Source organism: Berghia stephanieae, chromosome 4 (genome assembly GCF_034508935.2).
Source record: "Berghia stephanieae isolate SIO BIC M18660-M18661 chromosome 4, UCSD_Bste_1.3, whole genome shotgun sequence".
Classification (NCBI taxonomy): Eukaryota; Metazoa; Mollusca; class Gastropoda; order Nudibranchia; family Aeolidiidae; genus Berghia; species Berghia stephanieae.
The window spans coordinates 37,979,819-37,993,399 of record NC_088363.1 but is presented as its reverse complement, the minus strand read 5'-3'; the positions used below and the strand labels follow the sequence as shown (position 1 = coordinate 37,993,399).

General features: G+C 37.5%; 1 protein-coding gene across 4 annotated transcripts in view; it reads right to left on the bottom strand.

Annotated features, from left to right (window-relative positions):
* LOC144970510 (short transient receptor potential channel 7-like) overlaps positions 1-13,581 on the bottom strand; it is a 102,280-nt gene that overhangs the window by 18,718 nt on the left and 69,981 nt on the right. For all 4 annotated transcript variants that reach the window (XM_078910230.1, XM_078910228.1, XM_078910226.1 and 1 more), the window contains 6 exons: positions 10,245-10,412; positions 9,118-9,301; positions 6,152-6,300; positions 3,854-4,067; positions 2,894-3,035; positions 1,191-1,310 (listed from right to left, as the gene is read on the bottom strand). In XM_078910230.1, coding sequence (XP_078766356.1) covers positions 1,191-1,310; positions 2,894-3,035; positions 3,854-4,067; positions 6,152-6,300; positions 9,118-9,301; positions 10,245-10,412 — 977 coding nt within the window. The remainder of the gene's footprint in view (positions 1-1,190; positions 1,311-2,893; positions 3,036-3,853; positions 4,068-6,151; positions 6,301-9,117; positions 9,302-10,244; positions 10,413-13,581) is intronic.

The following is a 13,581-nucleotide window of genomic DNA, read 5'->3' as shown; positions in this document are numbered from 1 at the left end:
AACGCTGTTAACGGCCAGGTACTCATTTTACACTTGATTACGATGAGAAAACGGGAGTAAAGAAAATTTTTCAAGGACTGAACTATGCGCCGAGCGAGGCTCGAACCCAGGACCTTCTGTTCCGAAAGCGAGTGACATACCACATAACGCACATAAATGTGTAGGATTACCCCAAAATGTAATATAAATCCGTGTAATCCTCAGCTTACTAATACAGCTTATCTATAATTATTATAATATGCATCAAATGTTCATCAATAGCTAAGAAGAGTGATCTCTTTCAACATGTGAACACTTCACTATTACGATAATTATAGAGAACTTTGTTCAAGGGTGATTCGGAACAGATGTCATAAATATACAAGTAGCACCGAGGTATTGATGTGGAAAGTCAACGAGCGAGTGTGTGTGCGTGTGTGTGTGTGTGTGTGTGTGGGTGTGTGAGAGATAGATAGAGAGACACAGAGAGAGAGAAATATATATATATATATATATATATATATATATATATATATATATAGATTGATAGATACAGAGAAATATAGATAGATAAAGAGAGAAAGAAAGATAGAGAGATAGAAAGAGAGGGAGAGGAAGAGAGAGCTTAGAGAGAGAGAGAAAAAGAGAGAGAGAGAGAAAGAGAGAGAGAGGGAGAAAGAGGGAGAGAGAGAGAGAATGAGAGAGAGAGAGAGAGAGAGAGAGAGAGAGAGGTGGAAGGGGGGGGGGGGGGTGTAAGTTAAAATAGAAAGACAAGATTTGTAGAAAGGTGTCCCTCAAAAAAACCTTCTCTCTAAAGGCCGATTTTCTCAGTATACGTCTGCACTAAATTATATTCACTGGATATAAAATTTTGAAAGAGAAATTGTTTTCATCAATACATCTATAAAATTGATGCTATTAAAAATATATCAAATTTAAATTATTTTGAAGTTAGTGCCGGGATTCAGATCTACAAACCGAATCTACAAACCCAAATATCTTCAAATATTCATTTGAACCCCGCACTATCAAAGACTGGAAAGCTCTTCCGGAATCATGTGTGAACACAACAGATTATCAAAATTCTTCAGCCTAACACCCACAATGGCGGTCACACTCAACAGCTCTCCCCCCTCGAATACAAATACTCAGATTTGAGTCGACTTAGAGCAACATTCAGAGATAGAGCGATATATAATAGTTCATCTTACCTTCCGAAGGAGTCCGTGAGACATCTTGCTGGGGCAAACAAAGCTGCCAGACCACACGTGAATGCCAAAAGTATGAGGAGAAACATCCCCATGATCTTGACGATGTCCGCAATCACACGACTAAGGAAGACAGAAAAAGGAAGTATCAACATGAAATAATATTAATGTATCTAACCCTCTCACAACCGAATTTTGTCCTGGTGACCATGGTTATGAAAATTCTATGTTTCAATGCATGAACATCAGAGATCCCCATAGCTCATTTGGTAGAGCACTCGCTTCACAATCAAAGGGACCGAGATCGATCCCAGGTGCAGTCGAGATTTTTTTATTACTGACTCCATTTTCAACCAGCAGTGATTGTGTGTCTGGGCCTGTAAGATCTGGCGGAAAGTATGTTGCTAAAGACTAGCGTCCTATCCAAAGGGTAGCAAACAATTGCTATTGTCCGTTTCGCGCTACAGAAACTGGGAAAAACTCCGGCTCCATGGGGCTCATGGCTCTGAATGACTACTACTTTTTATCCTCTCACAATGTATTTTGTCCTGGTGACCATGGTTCTGAAAATTCTGTGTTTTTATGTATGGACACGATAACCAACATTATAATCAAAATGGAGGAAAATCAAACATATATTTTACAAATAACAAGCTTCGGAGCAACGGTTATGTTCAGAAAAATAACAGGAAGTTTTTTTTTTTTATATTTGCTTAAATATTCAAACTTGCAACAATTCTGTGAAAACCAAAAATTATGAGTGACGTATTGCTTCCATATTGTGAGGCTATGTGGTCTAGTGGTATGACACTCGCTTTCGGATCGGAAGGTCCTGGGTTCAAGCCTCGCGCTCGGCGCATAGTTGAGTCCTTGGAAAAGGCTCTTTACTCACATTATCTCACCGTACTCAGGTGTAAAATGAGTACGTGGCCGTTAACAGCGTTGTCTTTGTCCGAAAAATTGTAATATCGCCTAACAGGCGTCATGCCCCGTCTTACATGTTAAATGTTGCTGTTGACCAGGGATCCCTTGTAAAGCCCTTTTTAGCACATCTATAGGATATTGCGCTATATAAAGCTCAATTTAAAAAGATTCCAGTATCTTATTTTTCAAGAAAGTATAGCTTATCAGATTTATACATTGGTGGTGGATGGCGTCGACTGAATAGCGTCCCCCCACTGCCAGGCGGTGTTGTCGTATCAGTAAGGTCGTGGGTTCGAGCCCCCATCGTCACGAAATTGTTATTCTCTATTGTGTTATGGCACTTTTCTATTCACTTCATTTTCTGTGATTATCATATTTCAAAAATTGTTTCTCAGAATTTGAATAGACAAACCGTTCATCTGGAAGGCATATATACACTTAAGGTCATGTTTGTGGTCAATATTGTTGGACCTTCAGAGCAATAAGGCCCATAGACCCGGAACGTATCCCGGTTTCTATAGCATGAAACGGACAATAGCAATTGGTTGCTACCCTTTGGATAGGAGGCCAGTCTATCGCAAAGTACAGATCGCCAGATCTAACAGACCTAACCACCACCCAATTATTCACTGCACGGTGGGCAGAAGGGTCAGAAAAAAATAAAATCTCGACTGCACCAGGGATCGATCTCCGTCCCGTTGCTTATGATGAGAGTGGTCTACCCACTGAGCTATCGGGACCCTCAAAGAAAATATGTATTGTTAAAACTATTGACAACTTACAATGTTGACACGAGCATGGTTCCAAGAGATTCGTTGGCAGGCATGATGAAGGAGAATCGAGTAATGCTCAGAATTGTTCCCAGAGAGAACAGAATGTCTGAGAGTAGTTCTGGATCCGGTACCCAAGAGGGTTCCCATGTCACTGTGATCAAGAAGGTAAATACGACTTATTTAATGTGGAAAAGAGGTACAGGAAGATAAGAAAAAGCAGAATAAAAATAATAATGATAATAATAATAATAATAATGATGATGATGATGATGATAATAATAATAATAATAATAATAATAATAATAATAATAATAATAATAATAATAATAATAATAATAATAATATAATAATGATAATAATAATGATAATAATTACAAGAAGAAGAAGAAGAAGAAGAAGAAGAAGAAGAAGAAGAAGAAGAAGAAGAAGAAGAAGAAGGAAGAAGAAATAAGAAAAAAAATAACATTACTTCGACGATTTGTTTCTATTTATTATTTTTCATTGGCACTATCTAGATTCGATTTAGAAAAAAGGAAAAACAAACAAACGTACACTGAATAAAAAACCCCTAAAAACAAAACAAAACAAAACATAAATTAAAACAAAACATAAAACCAGGCGTGAACCGAGCGATAGGAGAAAAGATTTCATTTCTCAAGAATGACGTGTTAATGAAACTGAAGAGTGGTTTTCCAAAACACCCTAACTCCGTTTGTCCAAGTTTGAGATATTGAGGATTATTTCCCCTGAAATTTCTCGTTCGTCTAATACTCTATCATATTTAAAGTTCAAATTCACACAACTCGAGGGAAATTCCTGATGCTTAAAACAAAGTTTACGTTTCAATTTATCTCCAAGATGGAAGATCTCAAAATTTAGTTAAATCGACTTAACACATTTTTGAAAACCAGTCTTTAACTGGATCTAAAACGAAAAATAACCCTATTAGATTAGCTTCATCATGCATACCGTGAAAATCTTCAGCGTAAAAACTGGAGCAAAAGCTGTCAAAAGCAGCCTCGGCCGATCTCTGGGCCTGGTCACAAACGGGTGAGGACGAAGGATGGGGTTGATCAGTTAGCGCCCCTGCTGACATCACGAGGGTCAGGAATGACGAATTGCCCGGGTTCTGGTACTTGGTGGCGCTACTTGCTCCCTTGGCCAGGCCGTTGTATCGAATTGCCTGTCAAAGAATTAGATAAGGAAAGAGTTCAAACGGCATTTTAAAAAAACAAAACAAAATTTTTCACTCTGTTTATCGTGATTCTATGTGAACTTCGAACAAGATATATGCGTGTGACTGTTGTAGTGAATTTGTAGTCGAATGAATGAACATGTCGTGCGATACCAAAAAATAAACAAACAAAAAAAAAAAATATTGTAAAGCACCTCTGAGCACTATTTGTGGATTTTGGCGCTATATCAAATAGTAATTATATTAATTATAATAATTATAATAATAATTTTGAATGACGTATAAAATAATTAAATTATTAGATATTATGTAGTACATTGATATTTCCACATATATACGATGTTCAATGCGCTTCACAATGTAATGCGGCTATGTGGTCTAGTGGTATGACACTCGCTTTCGAATCGGAAGATCCTGGGTTCGAGTCCGGCGCATAGTTGATCCTTGGAGAAAGCTCTTTACTCACATTCTCTTACCTTAATCAGGTGCAAAATGAGTACCTGGTCATTAACAGCGAAAAAAAGTAATATTGCCTAAAAGGCGTTATGTTCCGTCGGGAGCCCTTGTAATGCGCTTTGAGCACGTTTAGTGGATATTGCACTATATAAAAGCTCATTTTTTTAAAGATCAATTTTTCTCTCGGCAGGCATATAAAATCAAAATTCCATTTTCTACAGAAAGGCGTCCTTTTGGTATTCGCCATTCAAACCTAAGTCGAGTGGAGTAATGTGATTTATGTGCTTTGACCAAGAGAACGCCATTTCCCTTTTTTTGCAGGTCTGGTAACCCAAATTATTATGAGTTGAATGTTGTAATGGAGATACTCTCAAACCAGCGCAAAACAAAGCCCATAATTACGTTCGGTTATCAGACCTGCAAATATGTACGTGTCGATCCAGATGGAGAATATTAACTATAATTTCAAAACGATTCGAATTAGATCATGTCTGCTTTTGAAGTTGAAAATACAAATCTCAGTCTTTTCAAAGAAGGCATTGATGACGGAAGAAAGCATCAACCCTGACCATGCAGCTATCTACAGACTTTCCGCATGGAGGGAGTGAGACTATCACGCAAACGATTACTGTTGAAGATCCGAAAGAAGAACTGTCCTAGGAAACTGAGCTCTCCAGGAATGAATGTGTAAGTATACTATTACTAATACTACTACTACTACTACTACTACTACTACTACTACTACTACTACTACTACTACTACTACTACTACTACTACTACTACTACTACTACTACCACTACTACTACTACTACTACTACCACCACTACTACTACTACTACTACTACTACTACTACTACTACTACTACTACTACTACTACTATCACAACAACTACTACTACTACTACTACTACTACTACTACTACTACTATTACAACTCCTACTACTACTAGTACTACTACTACTACTACTACTACTACTATTACCCTTACTACTAATAATAATAGTAATAATAATGATGATAATGATACTACTACTACTACTACTACTACTACTACTACTACTACTACTACTACTACTACTACTACTACTACTACTACTACTACTACTACTACTACTGTCCAGTACTACTACTACTACTACTACTACTACTACTACTACTACTATACTATTACTATTACTATACTACTACTACTACTACTACTACTACTACTACTACTACTACTACTACTACTACTATATTACTATTACTATTACTACTACTACTACTACTACTACTACTACTACTACTACTACTACTACTACGACTACTACTACTACTACTTCTACTACTACTTCTACTACTACTTCTACTACTACTACTACTACTACTACTACTACTACTACTACTACTACTACTACCACTACTACTACTACTACTATGACTAATAATAATAATAATAATAATAATAATAATAATAATAAAATAATAAAAATAATAATAATAATAATAATAATAATAATAATAATAATAATGATAATAATAATGATGATAATAATAATAATAATAATAATAATAATAATAATAATAATAATAATAATAATAATAATAATAATAATAATAATAATAATAATAACCTTGTTCAGCTTGACAGGAACAGTCACCATCAGCACAAACGATGCCAGTAGAAAACTCAGCATGACAGAATCCAGCACGTTCCACCCTGACGCCACGTAGTTTTGGAATCCTGCCGCGTAGATTTGTTTGCATTCTTCAAATATCCATCCTAGCCAGAGAGAATTATTTCATAGTCAGTATTAGGTGAATGTCCTTATCGCAGATTCAATCCTTTGGTTGTGTCGAACCGGAGCGATCGTAAACTTATAGCCTGATACCAGAACCCTCTAAGACTTATGGTTTGACGTCATTTCTTTAGGTTTGTGTAGCTTCTGTTGAGTTGTCGTTAGAAGAGCTCAAGGAAACAAGCTATTTCATTGGTTGAACTATTGAATACAACTCACAATATGTTTTTCTTTGTGGCCAAAGACGTGTCTTTTGACGTAATTTTTTGGTAAGTATCAGGCCATACGTTTACGATGGCTACGGTCGAACCGTAGCCATTGTTAACATAATATAGCCTGACACAAGAACATTGACGTCATTTTTAGGTTTGTTTCGCGTCTAGTGAGTTGTCGTTAGTAGAGCTCAATGAAACAAGTTATTTGATTCGTTGAACTATTGAATGCAACTCACAATTTGTTTTCTTTTGTGGCAAAAGACTGGCATTTTGACGTCAGTTTTTGGTAAGTGTCAGGCTATAAGTTTACGATGGCTACGGTCGAACCGTAGCCATTGTTAACATATAGCCTGATACTGAAATACAAAAGGACTGGCAGTTTGACGTCATCATTTGGTTTTTGCACCATCTTGTGAGTTGTCGTTAGTAGAGCTCATGGAAACAAGTTATTTCATTGGCTGAACTATTGAATACAACTCACGATTTGTCTTCTTTTGTGGCAAAAGACTGGCATTTTGACGTCATTTTTTGATCAGTATCAGGCCATAACTTTACGAAGGCCACGATCGAATTCGGTGAACATAATACTCTTCAACAGTCGTAACGTCACTTCCTTCCTAATGACGCATAATGACACTGGCTCTAAACTATCGGAACAATGGCGGACGCCCGTGTGAAATATTTCTACGGCGAGCATAAAAGCGTATCCAGAGGGGAAAAAACATATAAATTTGATCATGTTTTGACTTTTACACATTCTGACCACAAGGCATATGAAAAGTTCTAGCCAGCCTGGAGAATAAAAAGTAATGATTTTCTTTGTTTAGAACCAAGATGGCCGCCGTTGCCGAGCGGCGTGACATCAGACTACTGAATCCTATTGATGGTTTGCCCGTTCTAAGCATTAACCAATAAGAATATTTTCAGCCATTTATCCGGTTTCGTCCCCTTGTCTGTTTATTTCCATTATGAAAAGGCATGTGATACCCTGAGTGCGTGTCAAATACAAAAAATGGGTCAGGCAATTAGTGAGTTTTTCTCACAATACTTTGACACACTTATAAAGGAATTGCATCGCAAAACCTGACGACACGATGCATTTTTTGCAATCATCTGTGTTAAAATTAAGAGTGATGCTCAGGATCTGTGGGCTGTTTACTCTAGGTAAACACTTAAGGTGTCAGTTAATTTTAGGGCCAAAATATACTTTATTTTAAATTTTCGAGTCAAAAATAAAACAACTTAAAGGTTTATACGACAATTGTAAATAGAATATACGATAACTGACGTAATTTTCAAAAGCGTATGTACTGTATGTTGATTGAAGAACTGAAGGCTCATACGATAATAGTTAAAGACATCCATGTCAATAGCAAGAGGTCACAGAAAACTATCTGTAAATTTAAACATTCATAATCTGTTCTGAGAAAATCGTGTGACAACTAGTCGCCCATTTGGCGGTATAAAAACAATAACAACGATCAGAGGGAGGTCGATTTCATTAACGTTTCTGTTTACAAACAACCAACTATGGTTTGTTCTAACACGCATGAGGATGTGTCACAAATTCCATGTTTTGATTGGTGAAAAATCTACTGGTTAATTAAAAGGACAGCACACATGTAAACACTTGTCTTTGGTCTTTATGGTTTCTACGAGTTATACAAAAACTTCCAAAATCACTAAATGCATTAACACAAAAAGCGACAACATTGAAACACCAGTTCCGTGTGGAATGGTCTTTGTAATTATTCTTTGTCCACCAATCAAAGGACTGAATTTGGTTGATAATGCATTCACTCAATAAACATACAGTTATAAGGGGAATAAGGTGTCAAAACAGTGAACAATAGAAAGGATGAAATTGAAGTCATTCAGCTCGTTGTTGTTGTCTTGAGACAGCCATTTTAAAGATTATTTCTCATTAAGTTCCATCAGTCAGTCAGACTATAAACGTTTTAGGTAAACCATAGTTGTACGTGTTCGTGTTTGTGTGAGTGTGTGTGTGTGTGTGTGTGTGTTGGTAAGTTATATCCGCCTGGTGGATGTTATGAGAATGTTACCGAAAAGCATAGCATCAATAGGGGGAATGCGTTTGTCATAAATTCTGTCCCTTAGTTGTGTCAACGCAGCGAATACTATTTAAGGTCAACATATGTATATATATATATATATATATATATATATATATATATATATATATATATATATATATATATATATTTATATATCGGATCTTCAGGGGTCGGTGACTTCGAGGAGTGAGAGCAATAGACAAAAGCATACGATTCATAAAAACACCGAGACTGAGTTTTTAAAAATTAACTCCAACTTTCCAGGCTTCGACGTAATTTTTTCATCCATTACAATCCCTGTTTCGGATAATTATAATTGGCTGTTATCCTTTAGATAGGACATTAATCTATCGCAAAGTACTTTCTGCCAAGTCAAACAGACCCAACTGCCTAGTTACGGCCAATGAACAGGGCTGTCAAAAACACCTCGAATACATCTATGATGGATACCACTGTAATTTGAGAAGCGAGGGCTTTACCAACTGAGCTGTACTCCACCCCTCCTCCTTACCTATAATACACATGAGGATAATGATGAAGATGAAATAACCAACTGTTTCCGGATTGTCACAGGAGAAGGAATCAAAGACAGGTCGTAGGTAGAGGCGAGCTGAGATGACCAGGATGAGAAACGTCAGATAGGAACATGTGTAGTTTAAAAACTTCATCAGGGGCGTATTCACCAACTTGGTCACCTATGGATAGAAATAAAAAGGGCTTTTATATAGCGCAATATCCACTAAACGTGCTCATAGCGCTTTACAAAAGGGACCCTGCCCAACAGCAACACGTAACATGTAGAACGAGACCTGAAGCCTGTTAGACGATATTACAATTTTTCGGACTGAGACAATGCTGTTGACGGCCAGGTGCTCATTTTACACCTGAGTACGGTGAGAGAATGTGAGTAAAGAGTCTTTTCAAAGAACTCACTCAACTATGCCCCGAGCGAGGCTTGAACCCAGTACCTTCCGATCCGAAAGCGAGTGTCATACCACAAGACCACATAGCCGCACAAATAAGTGGATTACATTCATGTATTACTATATCTGTATTAGTGCTTTACCCAGGGACAAAGCATTGTGACTTAAATTATTTAACTCATCTAATCAATGACCGTGCCCAACAGCGCTTCATTTTGTCAGAAGGGGAGAGACCATAATATTATGACTGAGACTCCTACGTTGGATTCGAAATAAACACCTCCTTATTATGTGATACTGCCAACTGGACCAATGCCATTTTAGTTCAAAACATCAGCGAAACCTTACTAGAAAATACTCGTGTAGGGCAGCGAGCTTAGACAGAGTCTACCTTTAGGCTAAGTAGGAGATCAGCCTACTTTATTAGTCCATATATAATTCCAGCATTATTACCAAATTACCAAATTCAGAAACAACTTATGACGTCATAATTACTTCATGAATGAAGTTGACGTCAGTCGGGTCGTTTTATTGTTTTTACCATCGATGCTTACGAGTAATTCTCACTTCACTGTATTATCCAGACTATAAAAGTTCATGGTTACACAGGGTTTTGTGGGTTGGTCCGTTATATTTCCGGATGGCAGTGTTGTGAGCTTCTTAGTCAAACGCATGCCTACTATCTTTGGAAGATATCAGATGGAGACAAACTTACCCTTGACCAAGGTGCTATGAGGTAACACATGGACAGGAACGGGCACACGAGAATCCCTAGCGGAATGGCGCACATCAGGTAGGCAAATCGATTCAGGTAACGTAATAAGGGCGTTCCACTGTACCACATCTGTCCGATCTGAGCTTGACATTGGGGGTGGGCGATGAACTGTGGAGGGATAGAAAAAAGAGAAAGAATATTAAAAACCCAAACCCACAGCTTTGCATATTTTTTCAGCTTTTTAAAAGTGAACGAGTGGTTCAGGAATTGCACTAGGATCCAGAAGATCCCGAGTTCGAGCCCTGCTTCCCTTGGACAAGATTATTAGATTGACACACTGGGGAACTAACCGTCGCCATCGTTATATTATCGCCTGACACTATTACCCACTAAGACCCATATTTTGACATCATTTTTAGGTTTGCGGACCGCTTAGTGAGTTGTCTTAAGTAGAGCTCAAGGAAACAAGTGATCCCATTGGTTGAACTGTTGAATACAAATCACGATTTGTTTTCTTTTGCGGCCAAAGACTTGTCTTTTGACGTTATTTGTTAGTGTCAGGCCATGAGTTTACGATGGCCACGATCAGGCCATGAGTTTACGATGGCCACGATCAGGCCATGAGTTTACGATGGCCACGATCAGGCCATGAGTTTACGAATTCAACGATAAGATCATGAGTTTACGAATACCACGATCAGGCCATGAGTTTACGAAGGCCACTATAAGGCCATGAGTTTACGAAGGCCACTATAAGGCCATGAGTTTACGATGGCCACGATCAGGACATGAGTTTACGAAGGCAACAATCAGGCCATGAGTTTACGAAGGCCATGAGCTAACGCGTTGCAAGATCAAAACATGAAAAGGTGTGTATGAAACACTTCCAGACAAAGCAGAGAAGAAAAACAAAACAAAAACACAACAAACAAACAATCATAAAATAAATAACAAGAAAAAACTATCCCAAATTATCAGCCTCCCTCGACTGGCGATTGAACTTCAAACCTCCTGCTTCGATCGGCTGTTGAAAAAAGAAATCGGTGAGATTTTATTACCTCTCATGAGGTCTAAAACAATATAAAAATGAGCTGTCTCTGACGTCATTCATTCATTAGTGTTAACACCACGAAGCAATAGGGTTAAACAGTCGTGACGTCACTTCACTCATAATGACGCATAGTAACTTAGTAACTGGTTCTAAACTATCGGAACATTGGATTATGCTGTTAAGTAATACTTCTCCGACGAGCATAAAAATGTATCCAGAGGAGAAAAACATGATCAATCTGATTATCTTTTGACTTTAATACATTCTGATCACATGACATCTGCATTCAATAACGCCAGGAAATACTGGATTTCCTCACATCGCCCCTTAACTGGACATGGCAGAACTGTATCAAATATGTGCAGATGGAAACTTGGAAATAGTGATACCTGCCAGAAATGTCAGGCACCCCAGAGACTAGCGATCACAGCGTCCTCAACTGTCCAATCACTAAACTTGAAGGTGGCTATGCAACCGTCCTTAGGGCGGAGGAAGACTTTAGAAGCTGAGTTGACGAAATAACTTTGGTAGTGTAGCCATACGCTACTACTACTACTACTACTACTACTACTACTACTACTACTACTACTACTACTACTACTACTACTACTACTACTACTACTACTACTACTGCTACTACTACTACTACTAGTACTACTTCTACTACTACTACTACTATCACATGACATGTAAAAAAGTTCTAGCCAGCATGAAGAATAACAAGTACCGATTTTCTTTGTTTAGAACCAAGCTGCTGGTTTCTGGGCGGACGTGACATCAGACTATTGAATCCTATTCATCTTTTTTTTTTTTTTTGTTTCTTCTGGTAACGGATCTCAGCTGGCTTGTCTGGACTGACAGATAGGCTTTGTGTGTTGTTCTGGCTCGATTTGCTTCACAATAACATAGTAATGTCACCCACTCCATTCATCATCTTGACTGGTTATTGAATAATCCATACGTTCAATAATTCATCACTCCATCCATTCATACATAATATTTATCCATTCGCTTGCTTTCCCACAAATCAATTCATTTCTTGGTTTATATATAAATCATTCATTCATTAACTTGTTAATTAGTTGATTCATAAATCAAGAGAATAAAAACATATAGAATTCATTCCTTTCATTTGTTCCCAATGGGGAAATTGTAATTCAGTTTATTGTCCTAGGGAAGACTGGAAAAACCCAAGCTTCAAAAATAGAAGCGGTCTGAAGTGTTTGGTCCAATGACGTTAATGTGTATCAGCTCTTTTAATATTTCTTTGCAGTTGATGTCACAGTACTATTTTGTTGTTGTTGTTGTTTTTGTTTTTGTTGTTTGTTGTGGTTATCGTTGTTGTTGTTATTGTTGTTATTGTTGCTGTTGTTGTTACCATTGTCGGGGATGTTTTCTTGTTTCCTACTGAAAAGGTCATCAATTAACATTATATTCGATTTACACAATATCAATATGTATATACCATTATGTTATTCGCGATTTGTGTGTATGTGTGTGTATGTGTGTGTATGTGTGTGTGTATGTGTATTTTGTGCAAAGAGGGACATCAATTTGTAAAGCGCTTTGAGCATGTTAAGTGGATATTGCGCTATATAAAAGCTCAAGATTAAAAAAAAAGTGAACCGTGGGACTGAGACAACAAAGGAATGTAAGGGAGTGGAAGTGTGAGGGTTTGATATAGAGATCGAGTTAGAGAAGGAGAGAGAGAGAGAGAGAGAGAGAGAGAGAGAGAGAGAGAGAGAGGGGGAGATAGATATAAAGAGAGTGAGTGTGTTTGTGTGTGTGTGTGTGTGATAGATATAGTGATAGTGAGAGAGATAGAGAGATAGAGAGAGTAACAGAGAGTGAGAGAGGGAGATAGATAGATATAGTGACTGAGAGAGTGGGAGAGGGAGGTAGATAGATATAGTGAGTAGTGAGATTGAGAGAGAGAGAGAGAGAGAGAGAGAGAGAGAGAGAGAGAGAGAGAGAGAGAGAGAGAGAGAGAGAGAGAGAGAGAGTTTGTAGTAAGATACTTCTGATATCGTTATTTGAAGTAAATCGGGTGATTTTTCATGAAATTATTGTCAAATGTATGGGAAAGGTATCCAGCGACTTTTCTCAAATTTCATACTTTTTTCAACTGGACTAGCTGTAAGAAGTGAAATTAAGCTTTGATATTTCCCGAAGGTTTACAAAAAGGGCTTATTTATTAATTTATGACAAGAACTCATTTTTGACAAAAATTGACCTTCTAACGAAATTTGGCAATATCTCAATTCAAACCTTTTCACCATCCGACTG